A 21,664-nucleotide genomic window follows, 5' to 3' on the forward strand; every position below is an offset into this window, starting at 1 on the left:
TTAAAAAAAAAAAAAAAGATCTCACATCAGTGACAGATATCAAAAGGTGATTGTGGCAAGTAAGCATCAATGGGTGTTCATTGACGATGGAAGGTATGAGGTTATGATCCAAGGAGAAATTGGCATATGTATTCCTTTACATTTACTAATTACTTAACTGAATGATTAAATGCATTACATATGGTAAATCAGTATTAATTGGATGAACACTAAATGTTATTAAACCGCTTTTCCTGAACTGAGAAATGAGACGATTCAACTTCTCTTGTATTTTATTCTTATGTCTGATGATCTTTCAAATGAAAGTCTTTCAAAGTTACATAAATGATAATGTGAAATAATATAAAATGAGTAGACAGAATACTGAAAAATGCAGGCACATATATTATAAAACCGTTATTTTATATTTTAAAGAATCTTAAAGTCTTCATTTATCCATTTATTTGAGTAAAAAAAACTTTTAGTGTCACCTTTATGTAATTCCTAGTTTTATAAAACAACTGCTGAATTTTATTATTTCTTTCACCAGAGAAGGTCATAACAAGTTAAAAATAACACCAATTAATGACTTATCTATTAAGAACAGGATATATAAGAAATTCCACAGAAAATCCATCACTCTTTTATTCTACAAAATACATACATTACATATTTAAATACATACAGTATGTTCTACATAATCCTCTTTGTACTTCTACCTTTTATAATGGGTTATAGGAGCAAAATATTTATTTTAAAGCAATGGGTATATGGCCTTTAAATAATATCTACAAGTTCTTGAAAAAAAATTGAGTCTGTTTCATTTCTATAATTAAATCATATTTTCAAAAATGAATATACTTTATGAAGCATTTTCCTCAAGAAATATAATTCTAAACTATATATGTGCTAATGTGTCAAGCCCTTTGGAATCACACACATGAATGAAAAATTACTTTGCCAATGATTACCTTTAGTGATAAAAATATTCCTAATAGCAGTTTAAATCACAAAACAGACCCCATATTGACAGTGATAAAACTTGTAGGCGAACAATATTCTATTAAAAAAAAAAAACAACCTACAATCTCTCTGGCGCCATAATTCTATGAAAGTGAAATGTATTCTTAGGGATTATCCCATCTTCAAAACACAGGCTGTAAAGACAAGAATCTCTATTTCTTTCTTTTTATGTCTGATAAGCACAATTTAAAATATTTTATGCAATCTGAAGAGAAACCAGGGTGAAGGGGGGGAAATTGGAGGGGGACATGAACCATGAGAGACGATGGACTCTGAGAAACAAACTGAGGGTTCTAGAGGGGAGGGGGTGGGGGGATGGGTTAGCCTGGTGATGGGTATTAAGGAGGGCATGTACGGAATGGAGCACTGGGTGTTATATGCAAACAACGAATCATGTAACACTACATCCAAAACTAATGATACTGTAATGTATGGTTGATTAACATAATAAAAAAACAAAATATTTTATGCAAATATACTTCACCACACACCACTGATTAGTTTCCATGAATTTATGAAGAAATAAACTTTGAAAAAGCAACAGTTTTGATCTCCCTGTGTGAGAAATCTTTCACTTTAAAATCCTCTTATGAACTAAAGTAAAATAAGAAAACATCTATTGTTAAAATATTACCTAGTTTTATTTCTGTAAAATAATATTTTCATATAGTTTTCTCTTGGCATAACATATCAACATCTACTCTTAGAAAACACAGAGATATCATCTGGATCAAATGAACTGTGCTTTCAATCAATTACATAACCAAATGCAAGGCTTGGAGACTTGCTTTAAAACTGGGTTATGCTCGATTATCTTCAATTAATGTTTATTAAAACACAAAATTATGGTGACTAGTTTTAAATGAAAAATTATTCATGGCACTAATCAAATGTTCACTGATAATGACAAATTTCAGTTCAGTTTGTCTTCCAAAATGATGTAAGAAAATTATCAAAAGAAGCCAACAAGATATGAGCTTGAACAATGCACAGCAAAACTGTCATAAATTGTCATGATTAACCTATGGACTAACTACAGATGTGGGACATGGTAATTGAGGATACTGGTGGAGAGTTTCTATGGTAACAATTGGATATATGCTCCAGCATCTTTAGGTGGTACTGTCACCAGGTGTGGAAGAAGTGGATGGAATAAAACCCAAATTGAGAAAGATTATTATTTGCTATAGATTTATGGAATTATAGAAGCTTATTCAAATGGAACCTGAAAATTTAAATTTTTCATTAGGGTAATAGCTGTTGGAAGTCAAGGGAAAAGAATAAGGAGGCTGACGGTACCAATTTAAACAGTTAACACTGACTTGAAAATAGCTAGCCTACAAAACAACGTGAGGACTATTAGCAAGCTGGTAGGCCCCCCTGTGGTGTATGTGAGGGGGCTCTTTGGTGGGCACTGACCACAGCCAGCCCCTATGTGCTCCAGAATCCAAGACCCAGGACAGGCATCTAAGTCCGAGTTCCAAATGTGAGATGGGGAAAAAATTTAACTGACACGTTTCTTCTTCCTTCGCAACTAATTCTAAGGATGCTGCATTTCTTTTTTTTTTTTTTTTTTTTTCCTGCTGCTCCTGGTGTTGAGAGAAATTAGGGATATAAAACAGGCGAGGAAAAGGAAGTGGGGGAGAGGCAAATGAGATACTGCAGGAGAAGAGGTAGCCGTTCATTAGCATTCTGAGACCACTCAGGTGTCCAGGCCTGGGAATCAAGTACCAAAAGGACTATGAAGAAGGTGCTGCTACCTAAGGGCTCATCTGCTCCTCTGCAAAATCCTGAACTGAACTAAGCAGCATATGAACCTTTTGAAATACAATAACTTGGTTTAAAATTGTCTTATGGTTAAGAGCTTGCCCGTAGCTGCATTTACTGATACCACATCTGATTATACTTTCCTTGTCGCTCAGACTCTCACTGAGCTTGAAAATTCACAAGAAGGTAAACATGGCACAGAGAAGGACCTCATGTATTTTTATAGCACCTATGTGGCCATTAATAGGAAGTTTTATGTTACAAAATTCTACGTGGATTATTTTGGTTGATATTTTTTGTTTTACGTACACATTTTATGCTGAACACCAAAAAGAAACAACAATACATATATTAATTAGGAGTTTGTTCACACCTCTATTATTGACCCAAATAATTTCTTAGCTTGTTTTTGTTAAACTGACTAAAAACGGATGTATGAATTTACACATCTTGCTTTCTGGGGCAAATAACAAATAAGTAGTATTTTCGCATGACAATTTTAATCAACACATACAGACCTAGAATCATAAACAAAGCAAACCAGTATTCAACATTTACGTGAAATAATATATTCAATGTAAAGTAAAACATACCTATGAAGTGTGAAATTTAACTTGTAAGATCAATCAAGAAAATAAGCTCATAAAATTAAATGTAAGTTTATATTCTGATTTAAGAATTTTTTAAAAAAAATTTGACTTAAAAAGAAGGTAACTTTTCTGGTTCATTTTTGACATTTCTTTATTATTAGAAGTCAACTAGTATTGTGTTGTATTATATTACATACATATTGCATTACATTATATACAGAAGAGAGAAAAATGAAAAACAGGTGCTTTGCATAGTGAAGGATAGTTTAACCAAAGAATGTCTGTCAGTCTGGCAAAAGGCAATGCACTGTTTGAAGCAGAAAATCTGGATAGCACCCTACCTGTTCAATTTACCTTTTCTTAGAATTTCTAAATATCCTGAAAATCAAAGAAACCGCGAAGTCGAATAGATTCACGTACCAGAAAAATCTGTAAATACATACCATCATTTATATACTAAAACAGATAAGGTTGCCTTCAAATAAGGTAGACTTTGGAAATTTATTATTTTGTTCTATCTCAACATTTAGTCAGTGTGTTTAGTTTTTAAAAAGAGCTTTCTTTAAGTTCTAACAGATACTTCAGAGATAATTCAGAAAACAGAGGAAATGAATCAGTAACTAAACCCTTTAAACTCATCCACTGTGAATAGTTTAGGTATAATTCTACCTATATTTATAAAATTTTTTAAGTTATAATATCACATACATAATTTAGTATTTTTCCACTTAACATTACTGAGTATTTCTTTTCCATGCTATTATAACACCTTCACAGCCATTACCTTTATTCCCACATGAATGGTAGGTATTAGGTTGTTTCTACTTTACTCTTTGGCAAAAATAGATATTTTTTCATAAATGGTAAAGTTAACCTAAATATTCTGGGTTTGCCTAGAAAGTAGGAGACTGACATTGCAAACAAGATCATGATATTCCTTTAAAAAAATCACATTACTATAAAGATTTTACTACAATGAAGCAAAAAAAAAAAAAAATCATGAAAATACTTACCCTTCCCGGCTACAGGTCAGCAGAGGAATGAAAAAGCATATTTTAATGGATTAGGAGCATACTAATTTCTATAACTAGTCATTTTAATTTCGTATCATTTTCTTACTTTCTACTAATGACTCTAAAAGTTGTTCTTCCTAGAGGTGATCAAAAACGAAGAAAAGGAAATGCCAGGGAAATCGGAGAAGGGAAGAAAATATTAAGGGCTATCTACTCTCTGGAGAAGTCCAATGGATGGATTCTCTGAGATAGGTCAAGATCAGTATTCTCATTCAATGAGGTACAAACACATTTTTCTTCCTTCCTCCTCTCCCCCACCTTTTTAAAGAAAGATAAAACAGCAGGGTCTTCTGTGATAGAAAACTTTACTAAACATCTGGAATACAGGAAAGCTGTTGTTAACATAACCAAAACAGTGTGGCTTTTTAGAACAAGTTTGGATTTTTTTTTTAAATTTTATTTATTTTTTTAATTTATTTGACATAGAGAGAGACAGCGAGAGCAGGAACACAAGCAGGGGGAGTGGGAGAGGGAGAAGCAGGCTTCCCGCTGAGCAGGGAGCCTGATGCGGGGCTTGATCCCAGGACGCTGGGATCATGACCTGAGCAGAAGGCAGACGCTCAAAGACTGAGCCACCCAGGCGCCCCAAGTTTGGATTTTTTGGAACAAGTGAATCAAGGGGATAGAAAACTCCATTCCACTTAGCCAAACAACACTGCTTTGACAATAGGCTGATATCTGATCGTAGAAAGGGTTTGTGAGAAAGAGATTACATGGTTATTTGAATCAACTGATTACTAGATCTTATATTCATTAATTCTATATTGCATAGTCATGGTCTTTTTTTTTTTTTAAGATTTTATTTATTTATTCATGAGAGACGGGGGGGGATGGGGGGGAGAGAGAGAGAGAGAAGCAGAGGGAGAAGCAGGCTCTCAAGGAGCAGGGAGCCCAATGCAGGACTCGATCCCAGGACCCTGGGATCATGACCTGAGCCGAAGGCAGACGCTTAACCATCTGAGCCACCCAGGCGCCCCATAGTCATGGTCTTAATGTTCTAGGCCAGGGGTTGGGTATTTCTTACACTTAGGATGTGAAAAAAAATACTGAAACACAAGTGAATGAGGAGACCTTTTCACAAATATAATTTTCAAGTCACTGTAACTCAGTGGTTCTCAAATGAGGGTGTTTCTAAGCCCATCTTTAACTCTGCTTCCCCCCAACATTTGGCAATGTCTGAAGATATTTTTGGTTATCAGATTGGGGGGGTATGGTTTGCTACTGGAATCTAGTGAGTGGAAGCCAAGGATGAAGCTAAGCATCCTATAATTCACAGGTTAGCCCTCCTGGCAACCCCTGAAACAAAGCATTATCTGGCCCAAAATGTTAATAGTGCTGAGGTTGAGAAATCTTGCCCTAACTTGCAAAAAACAATCATTCTGTGTCTTGTCAGGGTGCAGTCATGGAGAACAGATTTACCTCCTATCTGAAACAACTAAAAATTCAGAAAAAAATACATTAAAGAAATAGTTCTCAAAACATTGGACATCAGACAACCCAGGAGAGTGATTCCTGAGAAGCAGGAAACAAATGTGGTGAGCTGAGAATCAAGTTAAGACCCGGAGAAACTTTCAAAGCTGAGGCACAGGGAACAAGAACCCACAAAGCGCTAGTGTGCTCCCCAAGTTGAGAAGACGGACCGACAATTCAGGAAGGTCAAAATGGCTAGAGTCTGCTTGCAAGAATACGGTTTCCTCCCCCTTCCTCTTTCCATATTCAGTTGAATACTGATTGCTTCACACATGTGAGGAGACCACCTCTGGCCAGAGAAGAAATCATCCTAAAGGATGAGAGGGGGCAGTGCCCAAAACTCACACAGAGCCTGCAATAGTACTTGTTGTCAACAGTCAGTAGGAAACCTCAAAATTCATGGGTCATCACTTAGAGTCTTTAAGAAGAATCGTGGTCCAGAAATGGGGAAAATTAATCCAAGACTAGATACTGTTTAGTTCCACCTAACAAAACTTAAGAGTAAAACTGGAAAAGACTGAACTGTTTCCAAGTGACTTAACTGTGTCTTAGAATAAAACTCAAGGACATTGTCATGAAGAAAACTAAATCAAGGCACATTATAAACTAACTGCTCAACACCAGTGTTAAAGAGAAAATCTTTAAAGCAGCTAGAGGGAAAAAAGACATATTATGTACAGAGAAACAGGCAAAAATGAACACATTTCTCATTATAAAAAAAGGTGTTAGAGTATGAGGCAAAGTCTTTAAAGTACTGAAAGAATTTTTTTTTCAAAATGAAGGTAAATTACTTTTTCATATATAAGAAAGCTAAAAAAATTAATCACCACCAGACTTGCACTGAAGTCACAAGAAGTCTTTCAAGAAATATATATATATATTTTAAGACTTGACAGAGAGCGAGAGAGAGAGCGAGCAAGAGAGTAAGCACAAGTGGGAAGCAGCAGGCAGGGGGAGAGGGAGAAGCAGGGTCCCCGCCCAGCAGGGAGCCCGATGCGGGGCTCGATCCCAGGGCCCTGGGATCATGACCTGAGCCGAAGGCAGACGCTTAACGACGGAGCCACCCAGGCGCCCCAAGAAGTAAAAGATTTCTACAAGACAACGGAACACTGGAACTGATAACTACTTGGGTAAGTATATTAAACAAATATTTTCTGATATTATTTAAATTTCCCTAAAAGGTAATTGACTGTTAAGGCAATAATTATAATAGCAAGGTATTGTGGGATTTATAATACGTGTAGAAGTAAGATGTAGGACAAGAACGGTCTAGAGGCTAGAAGGGGAGAAACGGAAGTATACTCTTTTAAGCTGCATATACTATTGATGAAGTGCCGTGAAGACGGACTGTGGTAAGTTTAAAGAGGTATACTTCTAACCCTGAAACACAAAGGTCGCTGGATTTGAGCTCATATTCCATCTTTAATTTTTGGCTTAATGTGCCGTGAAGATGCCCAGATGTGATAGTGAAAAGAGAGTAGTTATTTGATACAAGAGAGTACAAGACCAAAATAACGCATGTCAAGATGTTACTCCCCTGGAGAAGAACCTTAATAGTAGAACCTTTTAATTGAAAAGTCAAAAATTGAATTTAAAGTCATAGAAAAACTGACATTACAGACGAGACCAAAGAAGCTTTGCAAAGGAGTATAACAAGTTAGAATATTTGGTTTAATGATTATTAAAGCTGTGTTTGAAAATATTTCTATAATTAGTATATCATTTGTTATTAATCATTTATAGATTCAAATGAAAAATGTTTTTTAAAATGATTTAAATTAGCATACAAAGGATGACATGAAGACTAAGGTATTTAGATAAAGTTGGCTTGATGACTTGCTCTTTTTTATCAATCTACAACAGAAAATAGCCCTATTATCCTTCTGGACTGTTAAGAACAACCCTAGGAAGTGATGGTTCATCATTTTGGTGTTCTGGAGTCCTATCAATGCTGATTTGATTTTGTAATACTTTTCCCAATTTTATAGAACATATAAGGTAAAACAGTAAGTTTAAGTAAACTTTATTGGAGAAGTTTTAGAGAGTTTTCTTGTATGTTCTGGAGATTATACCCTAATGCTTGGCAAATTCATGACTGAAAACCCACGCAACATTTATTCCAGATCTGTGTGAAAAAATTAGAGTTGATTCTATGGCTTCTAATACAAATGATTTTTATTCAATTAGGAATTCATTAATGATGTAAACTATTATACTGAACAAATGTGTCTCAATTTTTTATCTTATTAAGGTTATTAATTGATAATCCAATTATTTTTCAACAAAACTTACAAAGCTGAGCATCTGCATGGAGAGTCCCTCCTTTAGGATTCAGTTTCTGGGTTTGAATCGCAGGAATGGGTTTATATGACTGACCTGTGGCCCTATACATGGCCTGAACCCATAATATTCTATCCTGTTCATCATCACTGGCAAATATCACAGTGTCTCCTTCTTTAACTGCATTAAAGAACATCTGACCACCCTGAAGGCCTGTGGAGGAAGAAAGACGTCATTAAAAACTTACATAATTGGCAGATTTCAAGCTCATGCACTAAACAGTCACATAGAAGAGAATCAGTTTGACATTAGTAGCTCAATGCTGTTAACAGGAGAAAGGTTTAAACTTCCATATCACTTTAAAAATTAAAAACAGCTTAAGGAAACGAACAGTTCATGACACAGTAACATTCTGCAAGTCATAAAAACCTACTCCATAGAAATATATAGCACAGTCTGCAAACTCAGGCCAGAGAAGAAAGTCTTATCTTTTGGCACATTTCTCATTCTACCTGCAGGAGAAATATATGGTGATTTTAGCAGAAAAGAAACACAGGTAGGGCAAAAACAATACTTGTATCTGTATGGTATTTTATCCTTTGCAAAATTCTTTGACATAGAAGCTATTTTGCATTTTTCTGTGACCAATTAGTGAACGGGATCACAGATTCCTACTTTTAATCTCTCCATATTAAATCCTTAATCTCTGCATTAAATCTACGTATTTCTTAGTATTGCTTTGTTAATTTCATTAATCTCCACATATTTAATTCATTCCCTCACCAATGTTAGATACCAAGCACCTAGTATATACGTAGTATTAATATGGAAGTAGGGAGAAAATTTAAGAATATGATATGGGGAAGAAAATTGGTAGAATATACAAAAATTCATTTGCTGCTTCTTTCCCTATTTCTGTCTCTTTTACCTTTTGGCTTTCCAGTAAAGAAGTTCATATAAGCATTGCTGATATTTCTCATATAATTTTTCTGTTACAGTAACTTTCACATATTGTACCCTTGTCTTAAAGATAACAAATGATGAGTTATGGCTAAAGCTAAGTAGCCCTCAGAAAGATATACTTTGAATCTCATGAAGTCTTGTCTACTAGCTACATAAGTGAAATATGCCCCCTATTCATTCAATGGAGTTTGAAATCTAGAACAGAGATAGGATATTTATGAGAATTTCATCAATACATGAATGGCAGAGAAAGTGATACAATTTAGAATTACCTGGGTGGGGATCTGTGTAATCCACAGTGTATCCTTCAAGTTGCATTAGTTCTTGTGGTTCAGACTTTTTTTCTCTATAACTGCACATAGCAAATGTGTATTGGCTAACCTGTACAAGAAAAGGTTTGCAGACTGCTTGCATTAAATTTTTTTTTTATCAGAAGACTCTTTGCCAAATTTAAAAGATAACATGCTTTGCTCATAAATTATTAAATATCAGCATTTTTCAAAACCTAGCTCAGGGATTAAAGCACCTTTCATCTGTCAGCTTGCAGTTAGGCCTTCCATGCCTATGAGCCAGCATTTCCCAAACCAACAATCTGCTGGCCAAGATTCTATGAGATATTAATAGAAGCATCATAAAAAAGCATTCATGTTAAAGATAAGGTTGAGAATTACTGGGTTAACTAAACAGGCTTCTTCTACTGCATGTTTTCTTATGACCTTTAATAGGCTAACATACTTTGTGAATCTCTAAGGGTAAGACAACAGGAGCATTCTCAAACTTACATGATCATGGAATTACATATTATTTTATTTTTTTTAGAGAGAGAGAGAGGGAGAGTGTGCGCTTGTGTGGGAGAGAGCGAGGTAGTGGGGGCAGAGGGACGGAATCTTAGGCAGGCTCCAGGCTCAGTGTAGAGCCCATGTGGGGCTGGGTCTCACGACCCCGAGATCCCGACCTGAGCTGAAATTAAGAGTCCAACACTTAACCGACTGAGCCACCCAGGGGCACCAAGGAACTACATTTTAAAGCATGCTGATTTTAACCTTCAACTAAAGCAAAAGAAAAAAAGATTTTAATAAATGTTGAGAATTTACTGTAACCAAACTCACAGGAAGGTCCTGGTAAGTGAGTTTTTAGGCAGCCAGTGACTTAACACTGCCAAGATCCGCTGTCTCTCCATTCTACTTCTCTTTTGAAACTGGCTTCATTTTCTTGTGGGGCAGTCTGGCTGACCGAGAACCACAGTTGCAAACAGCTCTCAGTCACCTCCCTGGCTGTCCCACCCTGAGTCATGAGGCCGTATTTGCACCAATCACCGTGGCTAAGGGGTAAGAGTAACATTAGCCCAATTTGGGTCAAGAGCTTACATCTGTGGCCAAGAATGTCACATGCTACAACAGGTGGGCTCTGAGAAGTTCCCCCAAAATAGAGACAGGAGGTGCTGTTCCCAGGAGGAGATAAGAACGTTTGGTAGATTAATACCTAAACTGCAAAATATCTTACAACACAGGATCCACGGAAAACAGTTTTGAGTAATGTGAATTATGCCCCCTTTCCACTTTTAAATACAGATGAAACTAAGGAAACATAAAAATAGTTTTTAATAGACAAAGATTAAAGAGGACTCAAAAGGGAGCTAATTATGAAAGAAAAAAATTACTTGGACTATGTTAAAATTAAGAAATTCTCCTCGTTAAAGGATACCACGAAGAAAGTAAAAAGGCAAACCCACAAACTAAGAGAAGATGTATGCAAAATATATATTCAACAAAGAACTAGTCTCTATCGATATGGAGGGACAGAGAAGAGCAGCAACTGAGGTTACTGAGAGAAGAGGTGATTCTGCTTTCGGATTGGAGCATCAACTCCTGCCTGAGTCTCCAGCCCGCTGGAAACTCATACTCTGTAAGCCTTACTATGTATTATGCAATCCCTTTGAGCCAGCAAATCCCCTTCTAAGAACTTATTCCAAATAAACAAATGGACAAGTATTCAAAGATGCATGTGAAGTGTGTTCACCACAGTACTGAACATAAGCAAAAACTGGAAAAAAACAACAGTGGTTTGGTTAAATACATTATGGCACAACCACACAGTAGAATGCTATTCAGCCATCAAAACACATATGACGGATTTCTTTTTTTTTCCAGACACGGAACTATTTCGAAGATAACATCATAACATAAAAAGTCGGTGAAAAACAAAACTGTAGAGTGTGCTCTTTTGGGTAAACACTATATATACATATGAGTAAGACACAGACTAAAATATCTATAGTAATTATTAGAAAGTACAATTGTGGGTGATTTTATTTAGAGTTTTTTAAAAAATATGAATTATGTTTAAAAAAATTTTAAGTAACCTCTACATTGAATATGGGGCTCAAGCTCACAACTCCTGACATCTAGTCGCATGTTCTACCGACTGAGCCAGCCAGGTGCCCCTGAATCATATTTTAACGAGGAAAAAGAGTACAGCTATTTATTTTGAAAAAAAAAAAAGTAAAACCTTTGGGAATCGTGAGGCAAATAACCTGAGAACACCTGTGGTTCTTGTACTCTGAAGTTCTCCTTTCCTTGCCCTCACAGACTGTCAATGAATTTACTTTTTCACCTGCCTATGCTCAAGGCTTACAGATGAAACCTGGTGGTGGCTCCTACAGAGATCCGTTACTAAAGGCGGCTTCAGTTTCCTTGTGTAAAAAGGTATGATTGCGGGGGATCTGGAGAGATTGGGAGAGATGTGGTGGGGGGTGAACGATGACACTATACTTCCGTTACTTGTTCTAAAAAGAAGCTCATTCTCTTACTTAAGGCCAATAACTTAGTCTCAAGTTCCACTATTCTTCCATAGTGATTTAATGCAGTGTTATCTTAAAAGTATAAAATATTTCAAGCATGAACAAAAGTACAATATACTAACATGTGTATTTTTTAAAGATTTGAGAGAGAGAGCGAGTGAGAGCGAGAGAGCGCATGTGTGCGGAAGAGGGAGAAAGAAGCTTAAGCAAACTCCACACAGGGTGTGGAGCCTGACACAGGGCTCGATCTTATGACTCTGAGATCATGACCTGAGCTGAAACCAAGAGTTGCTTTTAACCAATTGAACTACCCAGGTGCCCCTGAATCATAACTTTTTCTTTTTAAGATTTTATTTGAGAGAGAGAGAGAGAGAGAGAGAGAGAGAGAGAAACAGCATGAGAGGGAAGAGGGTCAGAGGGAGAAGCAGGCTCCCCACTGAGCCAGGAGCCCGATGTGGGACTCGATCCCAGGACCCTGGAATCATGACCTGAGTTGAAGACAGAAGCCACCCAGGTGTCCCCGAATCATAACTTCTTGTATATATATACTTTAGAATTTTTTGTTTAGTTTTATCTACTCAAATACATTTTTTTTAAAGATTTTATTTATTTATTTGAGAGAGAGAGAGAATGAGAGATAGAAAGCATGAGAGGGAAGAGGGTCAGAGGGAGAAGCAGACTCCCTGCTGAGCAGGGAGCCCGATGTGGGACTCGATCCCGGGACTCCAGGATCATGACCTGAGCCGAAGGCAGTCACTTAACCAACTGAGCCACCCAGGCGCCCCCAAACACATTTTCTTTTCTCTCTCCACAGAGGTAATTACCACGCTGAACTTTGTGCTTATTATTTCTATGCATGTTTTAAAAGTTTTATTACATATAATATTTTAGGTTCCTAGACCCAATTCCAACCTGTTGGGTATGTAGGCAGGGTGGCTTCCACACCAAACAATGCTCTGGATACCACCTGGGTGTCCCACAATACACTCAATTCTAACTCTATACCAAGAGAGCACACAGAATTAGAATTCCGTAGATTAAGGGTTCAGTCCTACAAGACTGACTCACCCTAACCCCCTCTTCAGATGCAGTCATAACCCCAGGCTGTAATCTATAGATAGGAGGTTCCTGTCTACCCTTTCCTTGTACTTCAGATACTAGTCCAAATTATTACCTGTATTTCTGACGGGCTACAGATTAGGAGTTCCCACAACCTCCTCCCTAAATCAACTGTTCACCAGCCTGGAAACTCTCCCAATCCTCTTCTTTTAGATTTTTATAGAGGCTTCATTATAGTGGCATGGCTGATTAAATCACTGGCCATTAGCGATTTATTCAATGTCCAGCCCCTCTCCCCTCCCCTAGGTCTGGGAGGGTGAGGGGTAGGTGAGAGTGAAAGTTCCAACTCTCTAATACACTGTTGGTCCTCTAGGCAAGCAGCTGCCCATCCTTAGGTGGGTTCTACAAGTCACCAGTAACATAACAAAAGTCACCTTTAGCACTCATTAGGAAAGTAGAAGGGTTCTGTGTTAGAATGGGGATGAAGACCAAATATATATTTATTATAAATCACAATTACCATGTAAGTAAATTGATAAAGTATTTCTTCACACATTTTAAAACTTTGTATGAATGAATCAGACACATTTCTTCTGCAACCTCCCCTCCCCAAAGTTCAACATATTTAACCACCTTGATACATATACTTCGAACTGAATTATCACACCTTACCCAATGTTCTAGTGATGGCCTTCAGTTTCTTACACTTGCTGCCATTAAAAATAATGCCCAACAGTCATTCTTGCACACGTGTGAGAGCTATTTGAAGGGCTACACCAGGGAGCAGAACTGCTAGGTTGTAGGGCGTGTGTACCTTCATCCTCATTAGATATTGCAAAACTACTTTCCAATTCATACATACACTAGTGGTACATGAGAGCTTCTGATACTACCCATCTTTGCCGAACTTGGTATTTTGAGTCTTTTTATATTTTACCAATTTTGATGAATGGGAAGTGGTATCTCACGAGTATCTGAATGTACAATTCTCATTACTAATAGAGCTGAGCATTTCCTCATATTTTTTTACACTTGGGATTTCTTTTTCTGTGGGTTTCTTTATTAAACAAGTTTGCTCATTTTCTAATGTATCAGTCATTCAAATCCTTTTTCCACAATCAGTTTTGCTAAAAGTTTATTTCCTTTTTTGAGTGCTTGCAAAGAATATCTTTGCATTTTGTTACTTTTTGTTTTCTATTCCTTAATTTCTGTGAGTTTTTTTTTTTAAAGATTTTATTTATTTATTTGAGAGAGAGAATGAGAGAGAGAGAGCACATGAGAGGGAGGAGGGGCAGAGGGAGCAGACTCCCTGCTGAGCAGGGAGCCCAATGCGGGACTTGATCCCGGGACTCCAGGATCATGACCTGAGCCGAATGCAGTCGCTTAACCAACTGAGCCACCCAGGCGCCCAATTTCTGTGAGCTTTATTACTTCTCCCTTCTTTTGGGGGGTAGTTAACTTTATTTTTTCACAAATATTTTAATTCATCTACTTAGCTTATCCATTTTCAGTTGTTATTCGTTTATAATTCAACAAACCTAAATGCATGTATATTTAGGTTTATTCTAAATTTACCTTCGCTTCATCTCACAAGTTATATATAGCATTTTCATTAGTTCAGTTCTAAGTATTTCTCATATTCATTTGTTCTTTTCTACACGAGTTATTTACAAGTGTGCTTTTAAATTTGGATCTGCAGTTCCACTTTTATTACTGAGTTTTAAAGTAATTCCACTGTGACCAGAATGATTCAGAATTTTGGTCTTTTTTGAGACCTGCTCTATTGCCTAGGGCACAGCCAATTGTTAAAAGAATGCTTAAAAAGAATGCATCTTTTGCAATTATTGTTCAGTGATTATATCCATTATATCAAATTTACTAATTGCGTAGAAAAATATACTACACGGTTTTCTAATATTTCTTCCGATGTGTCAATTATTGAGAGGTATGTTAAAATTTCCTACCAATGCTATCTATCTGTGACTTCTTCATACAATTCCCTCGAATGTTGCTTTATATTTTTTGAAGACACATAATCTTACACGTATATGCCTTATACTAAAATATGTCATCTGATACAGTCGATATTTATAGCGGCCCTTGTCTTTACCCATTTTTTGGCCACTAATGTTCCTTGAATCACACTCCATCATTGAGTTCAATTTCCTTCTTTAGTAAAAGCTTTTTGAGTCAGTGTTTATTTTAAAATAAGTCTTTAATTCTCCCTTATGAATGACTGTTTAGGTGGTTATATAGTATTCTAGGCTAGTAATCCTTCAGCACTTTGAAGATATTATTCCATTGTCAGAAAGCTTATATATCCATGTTGAAAAGTTTGATAAAGTCCAACTTTGGTCCCCTTGTAGTTAATTTGCTTTTTCTCTCTGGTTTCTCTTAAATGTTTTCTTTATCTTTGTTAGCCTGTGTTTTAATTTTTAATTAAAAAAAAAATAAGTAAACTCTACCCCCAATGTGCGGCAAAACTTACAACCCTGAGATCAAGAATCACATGCTCTACCACCAACAGACACATGAAAAAGTGCTCAACATTGCTCGGCATCAGAGAAATCCAAATCAAAACCTCAACGAGATACCACGTCACACCAGTCAGAATGGCTAAAATTAACAAGTCAGGAAACGACAGATGTTGGCGGGGATGTGGAGAAAGGGGAACGCTCCTACACTGTTGGTGGGAATGCAAGCTGGTGCAACCGCGCTGGAAAACAGTATGGAGGTTCCTCAAAAGTTGAAAACAGAGCGGTTTTCAAAATGATCCAGCAATTGCACTATTGGGTATTTACCCCAAAGATACAAATGTAGGGATCCGAAGGGGTACATGCACCCCAATGTTTATAGCAGCAATGTGCACAATAGCCAAACTGTGGAAAGAGCCAAGATGTCCATCGACAGATGAATGGATAAAGATGTGGTGTATATATACACAATGGAATATTACGCAGCCATCAAAAGGAATGAGATCTTGCCATTTGCAACGACGTGGATGGAACTGGAGGGTGTTATGCTGCGTGAAATAAGTCAATCAGAGAAAGACATGTATCATATGACCTCACTGATATGAGGAATTCTTAATCTCAGGAAACACACTGAGGGTTGCTGGAGCGGTGGGGGGTGGGAGGGAGGGGGTGGCTGGGTGATAGACACTGGGGAGGGTATGTGCTATGGTGAGCGCTGTGAATTGTACAAGACTGTTGAATCACAGATCTGTACCTCTGAAACAAATAATGCAATATATCTTTAAAAAAAAAAAAAGAAAGCAGGAGGGGAAGAATGAGGGGGGGGGGAATCGGATGGGGAGACGAACCGTGAGAGATGATGGACTCTGAAAAACAAACTGAGGGTTCTAGAGGGGAGGTGGGCGGGGGGATGGGATAGCCTGGTGATGGGTATTAAAGAGGGCACGTTCTGCGTGGAGCACTGGGTGTTATGCACAAACAATGAATCATGGAACACTATATTAAAAACTAATGATGTAATGTATGGTGATTAACATAACAATAAAAAATTAAAAAAAAAACCAATCACATGCTCTACCGACTAAGGCAATGAGGCACCCCTGTTATCCTGTAGTTTTACTGTGAAATTTTGGGGAGTTTTAATGTTTACCCTGATTGATAATTGTAGTATTTCTTGTATCTGAGAATTCATGACTTTTATCAATTTTAGAATCTTGTTCACTTATCTTTCCAAATGTTGACTCTACCTCATTTTCCCTTTATTCTTTCTTCAAATTCTATGTGAAGTATCTTGGAACTTTAGATAATTTCCTGTCTTTTAGCTCTTTGCATATTTTATGCTTCTTCATTTCTCTATGCTGAGTAGTAATTTCTTAAGATTATAATATTCTATCAATTACATCACTAATTTTCTCTTTAGATGTGTCTAAACTACTGTCTAACCTGTCCAAAAAGGGTGTAATTTCAATGATTGTTTTAAATTTTTACTAGTAGCTCTACATAGCCCCATGCCAAATCTGCTTGTTCATTTTTCATATTATGTTGTTTTGTTCTTTTCTTGTACTTTTGAATCAGTTTATAAATTTCATCACTGTAAATGCAATTACTTTATAGTTTATATAGATGACAATTATTACTGAAATTCTTGGGTGTGTAAATAATTTATTGTTTTGTAATTTTTAATGATGAGCTCATATCCAGCACCGGTTCATCTGGGGATATTTTATAAGACCTATGTTAAAGGTTCATATTTCCAAAAACAATTTTTTTTTTTTAAATGTCAGATGCCTCAGAAACATCATCAATCCAGAAGTACTTTTTGTGTTAATTTCTTCACTTGGGCATTTCCCTTATATTTGTATAAAATAACTTAGAACTTCAACATTCTCTGAGTATAGGCTAATAGTTACAAATTCTCAGGAGTCATTTTTACTCCATATTCAGAGCCTCAGGCCAAATATAAATTTACTAGCCTGGGGGCAGTTTTTCTTCTAGTCCACATTTCACAGAGATCGAGCTCTTCTAAGTTCTTTAAAAGAAGATCTCTTATCCAAATTCCCACTTTGAGAATGCCTCAGGGTATGTTTTCGTTCTCGGAGTGAACAATAAAATCCCTACACACCAACATCAACACCTTGTCCCCATAAACCAGCCCCAATACAGCTGCAAGATCAATGCAGAAGCCTTCACTATTTGGCGCGTGTGGTTTTCCTTCTTGCAATACCGCTATGCAATACAGCTGTTATAACTTACCCAGCACTTCTAGGTGTTTTCCACAAAAGAATTCTTAGCATTACCTTAGGACTAGCCAAGACCACCAATTTGAATCCTTTGGCTAATCCTTCAATTTTCTTCTTTTTTTATGGAGATTCTGAGTAACAGGTCTAACTTTTATATGTATGAGGAAAAACTATATGTTACTGACACAGTTCACTACATTCCAGGGGGAAAAAAAAATCTATGATGGGGTTAGTATATGAAACCAAAATATGTTCAGATTTGTCTTATAGTTAAAATATAATTATTAGACTTCAGGAAACTAGTACCAAGGAATACTTTTGTGACCAATTATTAACAAAATAGAAAATTTATTGAGGCAATACTTCATTTTCCTGTTCCGTTCTTTCATTTGGAAGAATTTTAAAAACCTGGCTGAAAGAAAGTCTCCTGACACATCACCACATGAAGAATCTGGAATCTGCTGGGAGAGAGATGACTCACCCGGAAAGGTCTGTCTTCCCCGCCCGGCTTGCAAAAATCTCCCGCAAATATTAGTTGGAATTTAGAGCTACCACTGCATTTGGTACTCCAGACAGGCTCTCCAACAAGACTCGCCCACTTTTATTCATTTTTCCACCTGAACTCCCAAGCAGGAGTATATCACCTTCACCTTTAAAATCGCATGGTTTATATTTCCTAATCTAGAAAACCCTACTCCTCCTTCGAAGACCCTTACAAACTTGTCCCCTTCACACAGTTTCTAGCTGCATTTACTAGTGTGTGTTCTTTGTTTCTGAGTCACCAGCTCCCACACTGTCTGGCATACAGTCCCTGCCTTTTAATTTCTCCATGAAGTTAAATTTACTTCAATTCAATAAAATATTCAACCACATTCGAAAATCTATTTGATAGTACAGATCACATACTAAGCCTTGTTTAAAAAAAAAATACTAATAGTCTAGCAGTCCAAATTACCCAACTTGTACTCTTTAACGAATCTTCCTCCACTTACAAGTAATATTTTATTTTTTTAAAATGTCAAACACTCCAATTAAAATGTTCAGGAAACAAAAAACATGAGGCTAAATTCATTCCTTTATCTAACTAGTCTGTCTTAAGCATCCATTTTGTGATGGACCCAGATTTCAGACATAGGGGAACCACATTCTTACTCTTTCAGGTATCCTGGTAGCTATGATGTAATCACAGTCATAAGAAACCCATTAAAATGCTAAGATAATTCAGGAAAAAACAAAATGAAATAATAAATCAAAAAATAATTGGGAAACAAGTGATTAGGGAGTGATTATTTTAAAAAGAAATTCCTACTTTCTCAAAAACATCTGATTCACGTTAAGTGGGATCTTGCTGTATTTTCTGTTTTTACTTGGAAAGAAAGGTAAAGCCAAAATATTAGAAAGTAGTGCAAACTGAAAACTGACCTGGAAAAATAATTAGCAGCTTTGGAATTGTAATGGAACTTAATAATTCGTACAATTTCATTCTTATATATATGTAAGATACATATTATGTAATAGTATAGATTGGATTAGATTCCACATTATAGGTTTACTTTCTGATAGTACTGTCTTTACACTCTACAAGGTATTTAATCAATAGAAATTAACGAATGAAATATTGTTACATTTGATAGGATTATAGATTTTGTGTGGAGAGGATCTTTTTATTGTTATGTTCATCACCATACATTACATCATTAGTTTTTGATGTAGTGTTCCATGATTCATTGTTTGTGCATAACACCCAGTGCTCCACGCAGAACGTGCCCTCTTTAATACCCATCACCAGGCTAACCCATCCCCCCACCCCCCTCCCCTCTAGAACCCTCAGTTTGTTTCTCAGAGTCCATCGTCTCTCATGGTTTATCTCCCCCTGTGTGGAGAGGATCTTAAGAGAATACATTACGAAACTGGAGACTATGATATCTAGGGGACTCAGGTCTCACTAAATCATAAAGAGTTAAATCCAGAGCTAAGCTTCAGTGAAAAGAAAACATAAGATTATTCTCTAGAACACAGTACTATTGAGGGATCAGGGTTCTGGACCCTTGAGATGATGATCTCAACTCCAGAGTTCACAGATGAGGAAACTGACTTTCCCAAGGTCACCTAGGAGGAAATCATCATCTTTAGTCTAGAAATACAAGTCTCCTCAAATCTCATTAGGAATTCCTTCTAATAGACCATACTATTTTATAATTCACATTCTGAAACTTATACTGCTTTCCCAAATAAGCCAATTACCTCTTATTTTCTGGCAAAGTTATTTAAGATAGCTATAAAATACATAGTTATCCGTAAGAAACTATAATCAAAGATTATTAAGACTACTATTAGGTATGGGAGAGAAAGGAAAGTGAATTGAATAGCAAGGAATTTGAGGCATTATCCCTTTATTTTCTTCTCTCAGATACATATTCAATAAATCACCATTTGTTTTACAATAATTGTTTTTTTTTTTTTTTAAAGATTTTATTTGACAGAGAGAGAGAGACAGCGAGAGAGGGAACACAAGCAGGGGGAGTGGGAGAGGGAGAAGCAGGCTTCCCGCGGAGCAGGGAGCCCGATGTGGGGCTCGATCCCAGGACCCTGGGATCATGACCTGAGCCGAAGGCAGACGCTTAACGACTGAGCCACCTGGGTGCCCCACTGGTTATATTTTCAATGAATATAAAATGATCATCCTTTGATGTGTTTAATACTGCTCTTAAATTTTCCTTCGTCTGAATATTGTCATGTTACTTTCTCTCCATATTCTTGCTGTTTGCGGTGTAGCTCTTAAAATCACCATACATACGGATTTGTTGGTTAATCCTATTCTGAGAATCGGATTCCTAATATGTATATTTAATACATATATAGTAAGAATAAATATATATATATATATATACACACACACACATAGCTGTCTTCTGTTTTAGGGTTTTTAAAATTTTTTTTATTATGTTCAGTTAGCCACCATATAGTACATTAGTTTATGACGCAGTGTTCAAAAATGTTTTAGGTTTACTGAAGTTTTCTCAGCATCCCATTTTTATTCTATACTAGTTACTTTAAAACTTTCAAGGACAGAGCTAACCCCATATTTATTAAAAAACAAAATCACTTTTGACTGTTTCTCATATAACTTGAGGAGTACAGCCTGTTTTCATCACTCCATTCATTAACTTTGACAAAAATCTGGAAATCAGGTTTCACATTTTGTTCTAATTACTTCATGGGGTGTCTGGGTGGCTCAGTTGGTTGAGCATCTGACTCTTGATTTCAGCTCAGCTCATGATCAGGGTCCTGACTGAGCCCTGCATCAGGCTCTGTGCTCAGCGGGAAATCTGCTTGGGATTCTGTCTCTCCCTCTCCCTCTGCCACCTACCCCCCACCGCTCTCTAAAATAAATAAATCTGTTTTAAAAAGAAAATTACTTCATACTTCATAACTTGGTCAGGAATCACTTTTCATGTCTATGTTTGACTCAAGATATTTTATAACAGTAATATTTAGCTCTATTATTACTCTAATTCTTTTATATTTTAAGTTTCATATTTCTGAGAAACTATACTCATTCATCTCAAATACCAGGAGTTCTGCTTTAAACATTTTCAGGAAGGAGACTTACAGATCACAGATGTATACTAAATTCTCAAGTCACACAATTTCCAATCAATTCTCTGTAGATCTAACTCTACTGACTTTTGTAGTTGAGTGTTAAGATGTAGGAGGCAACACACATTTTTTTCAAAGATTTTATTGGAGAGGGAGAGCATAAGCAGGGGGAGGGTGAAGAGAAAGGAGGCAGCAGAATCCCCGCTAAGCAGGGAGCCTGACGCAGGGCTCCATCCCAGGACCCCCAGGGATCAGGACCTGAGCCAAAGGCAGACGCTTAACCAAATGAGACACCCACACATCCCAACGCACATACTTTTAATAGAAAAAAATATTTCATAAGAAA

At 36.6% G+C, this 21,664-nt stretch overlaps 1 protein-coding gene across 15 annotated transcripts in view; it reads right to left on the reverse strand.

The window, feature by feature from the left end:
- The window catches only part of CADPS2 (calcium dependent secretion activator 2), a 506,725-nt gene that overhangs the window by 144,534 nt on the left and 340,527 nt on the right, over positions 1-21,664 (reverse strand). For 9 of the 15 annotated variants that reach the window (XM_028104886.2, XM_028104888.2, XM_028104879.2 and 6 more), the window contains exons 10-12: positions 9,418-9,526; positions 8,195-8,395; positions 4,373-4,381 (exon numbers count right to left, since the gene is read on the reverse strand). In XM_028104886.2, coding sequence (XP_027960687.1) covers positions 4,373-4,381; positions 8,195-8,395; positions 9,418-9,526 — 319 coding nt within the window. Of the gene's footprint in view, positions 1-4,372; positions 4,382-8,185; positions 8,396-9,417; positions 9,527-21,664 lie in introns of all 15 variants that reach the window. The other 6 variants (XM_028104882.2, XM_028104880.2, XM_028104885.2 and 3 more) reach the window with 2 other exon arrangements.

This window comes from Eumetopias jubatus, unplaced genomic scaffold (assembly GCF_037043125.1).
Source record: "Eumetopias jubatus isolate StellerSeaLion01/CBP00866 unplaced genomic scaffold, mEumJub1_p1.0 scaffold_14, whole genome shotgun sequence".
In the NCBI taxonomy this organism is placed as follows: domain Eukaryota; kingdom Metazoa; phylum Chordata; class Mammalia; order Carnivora; family Otariidae; genus Eumetopias; species Eumetopias jubatus.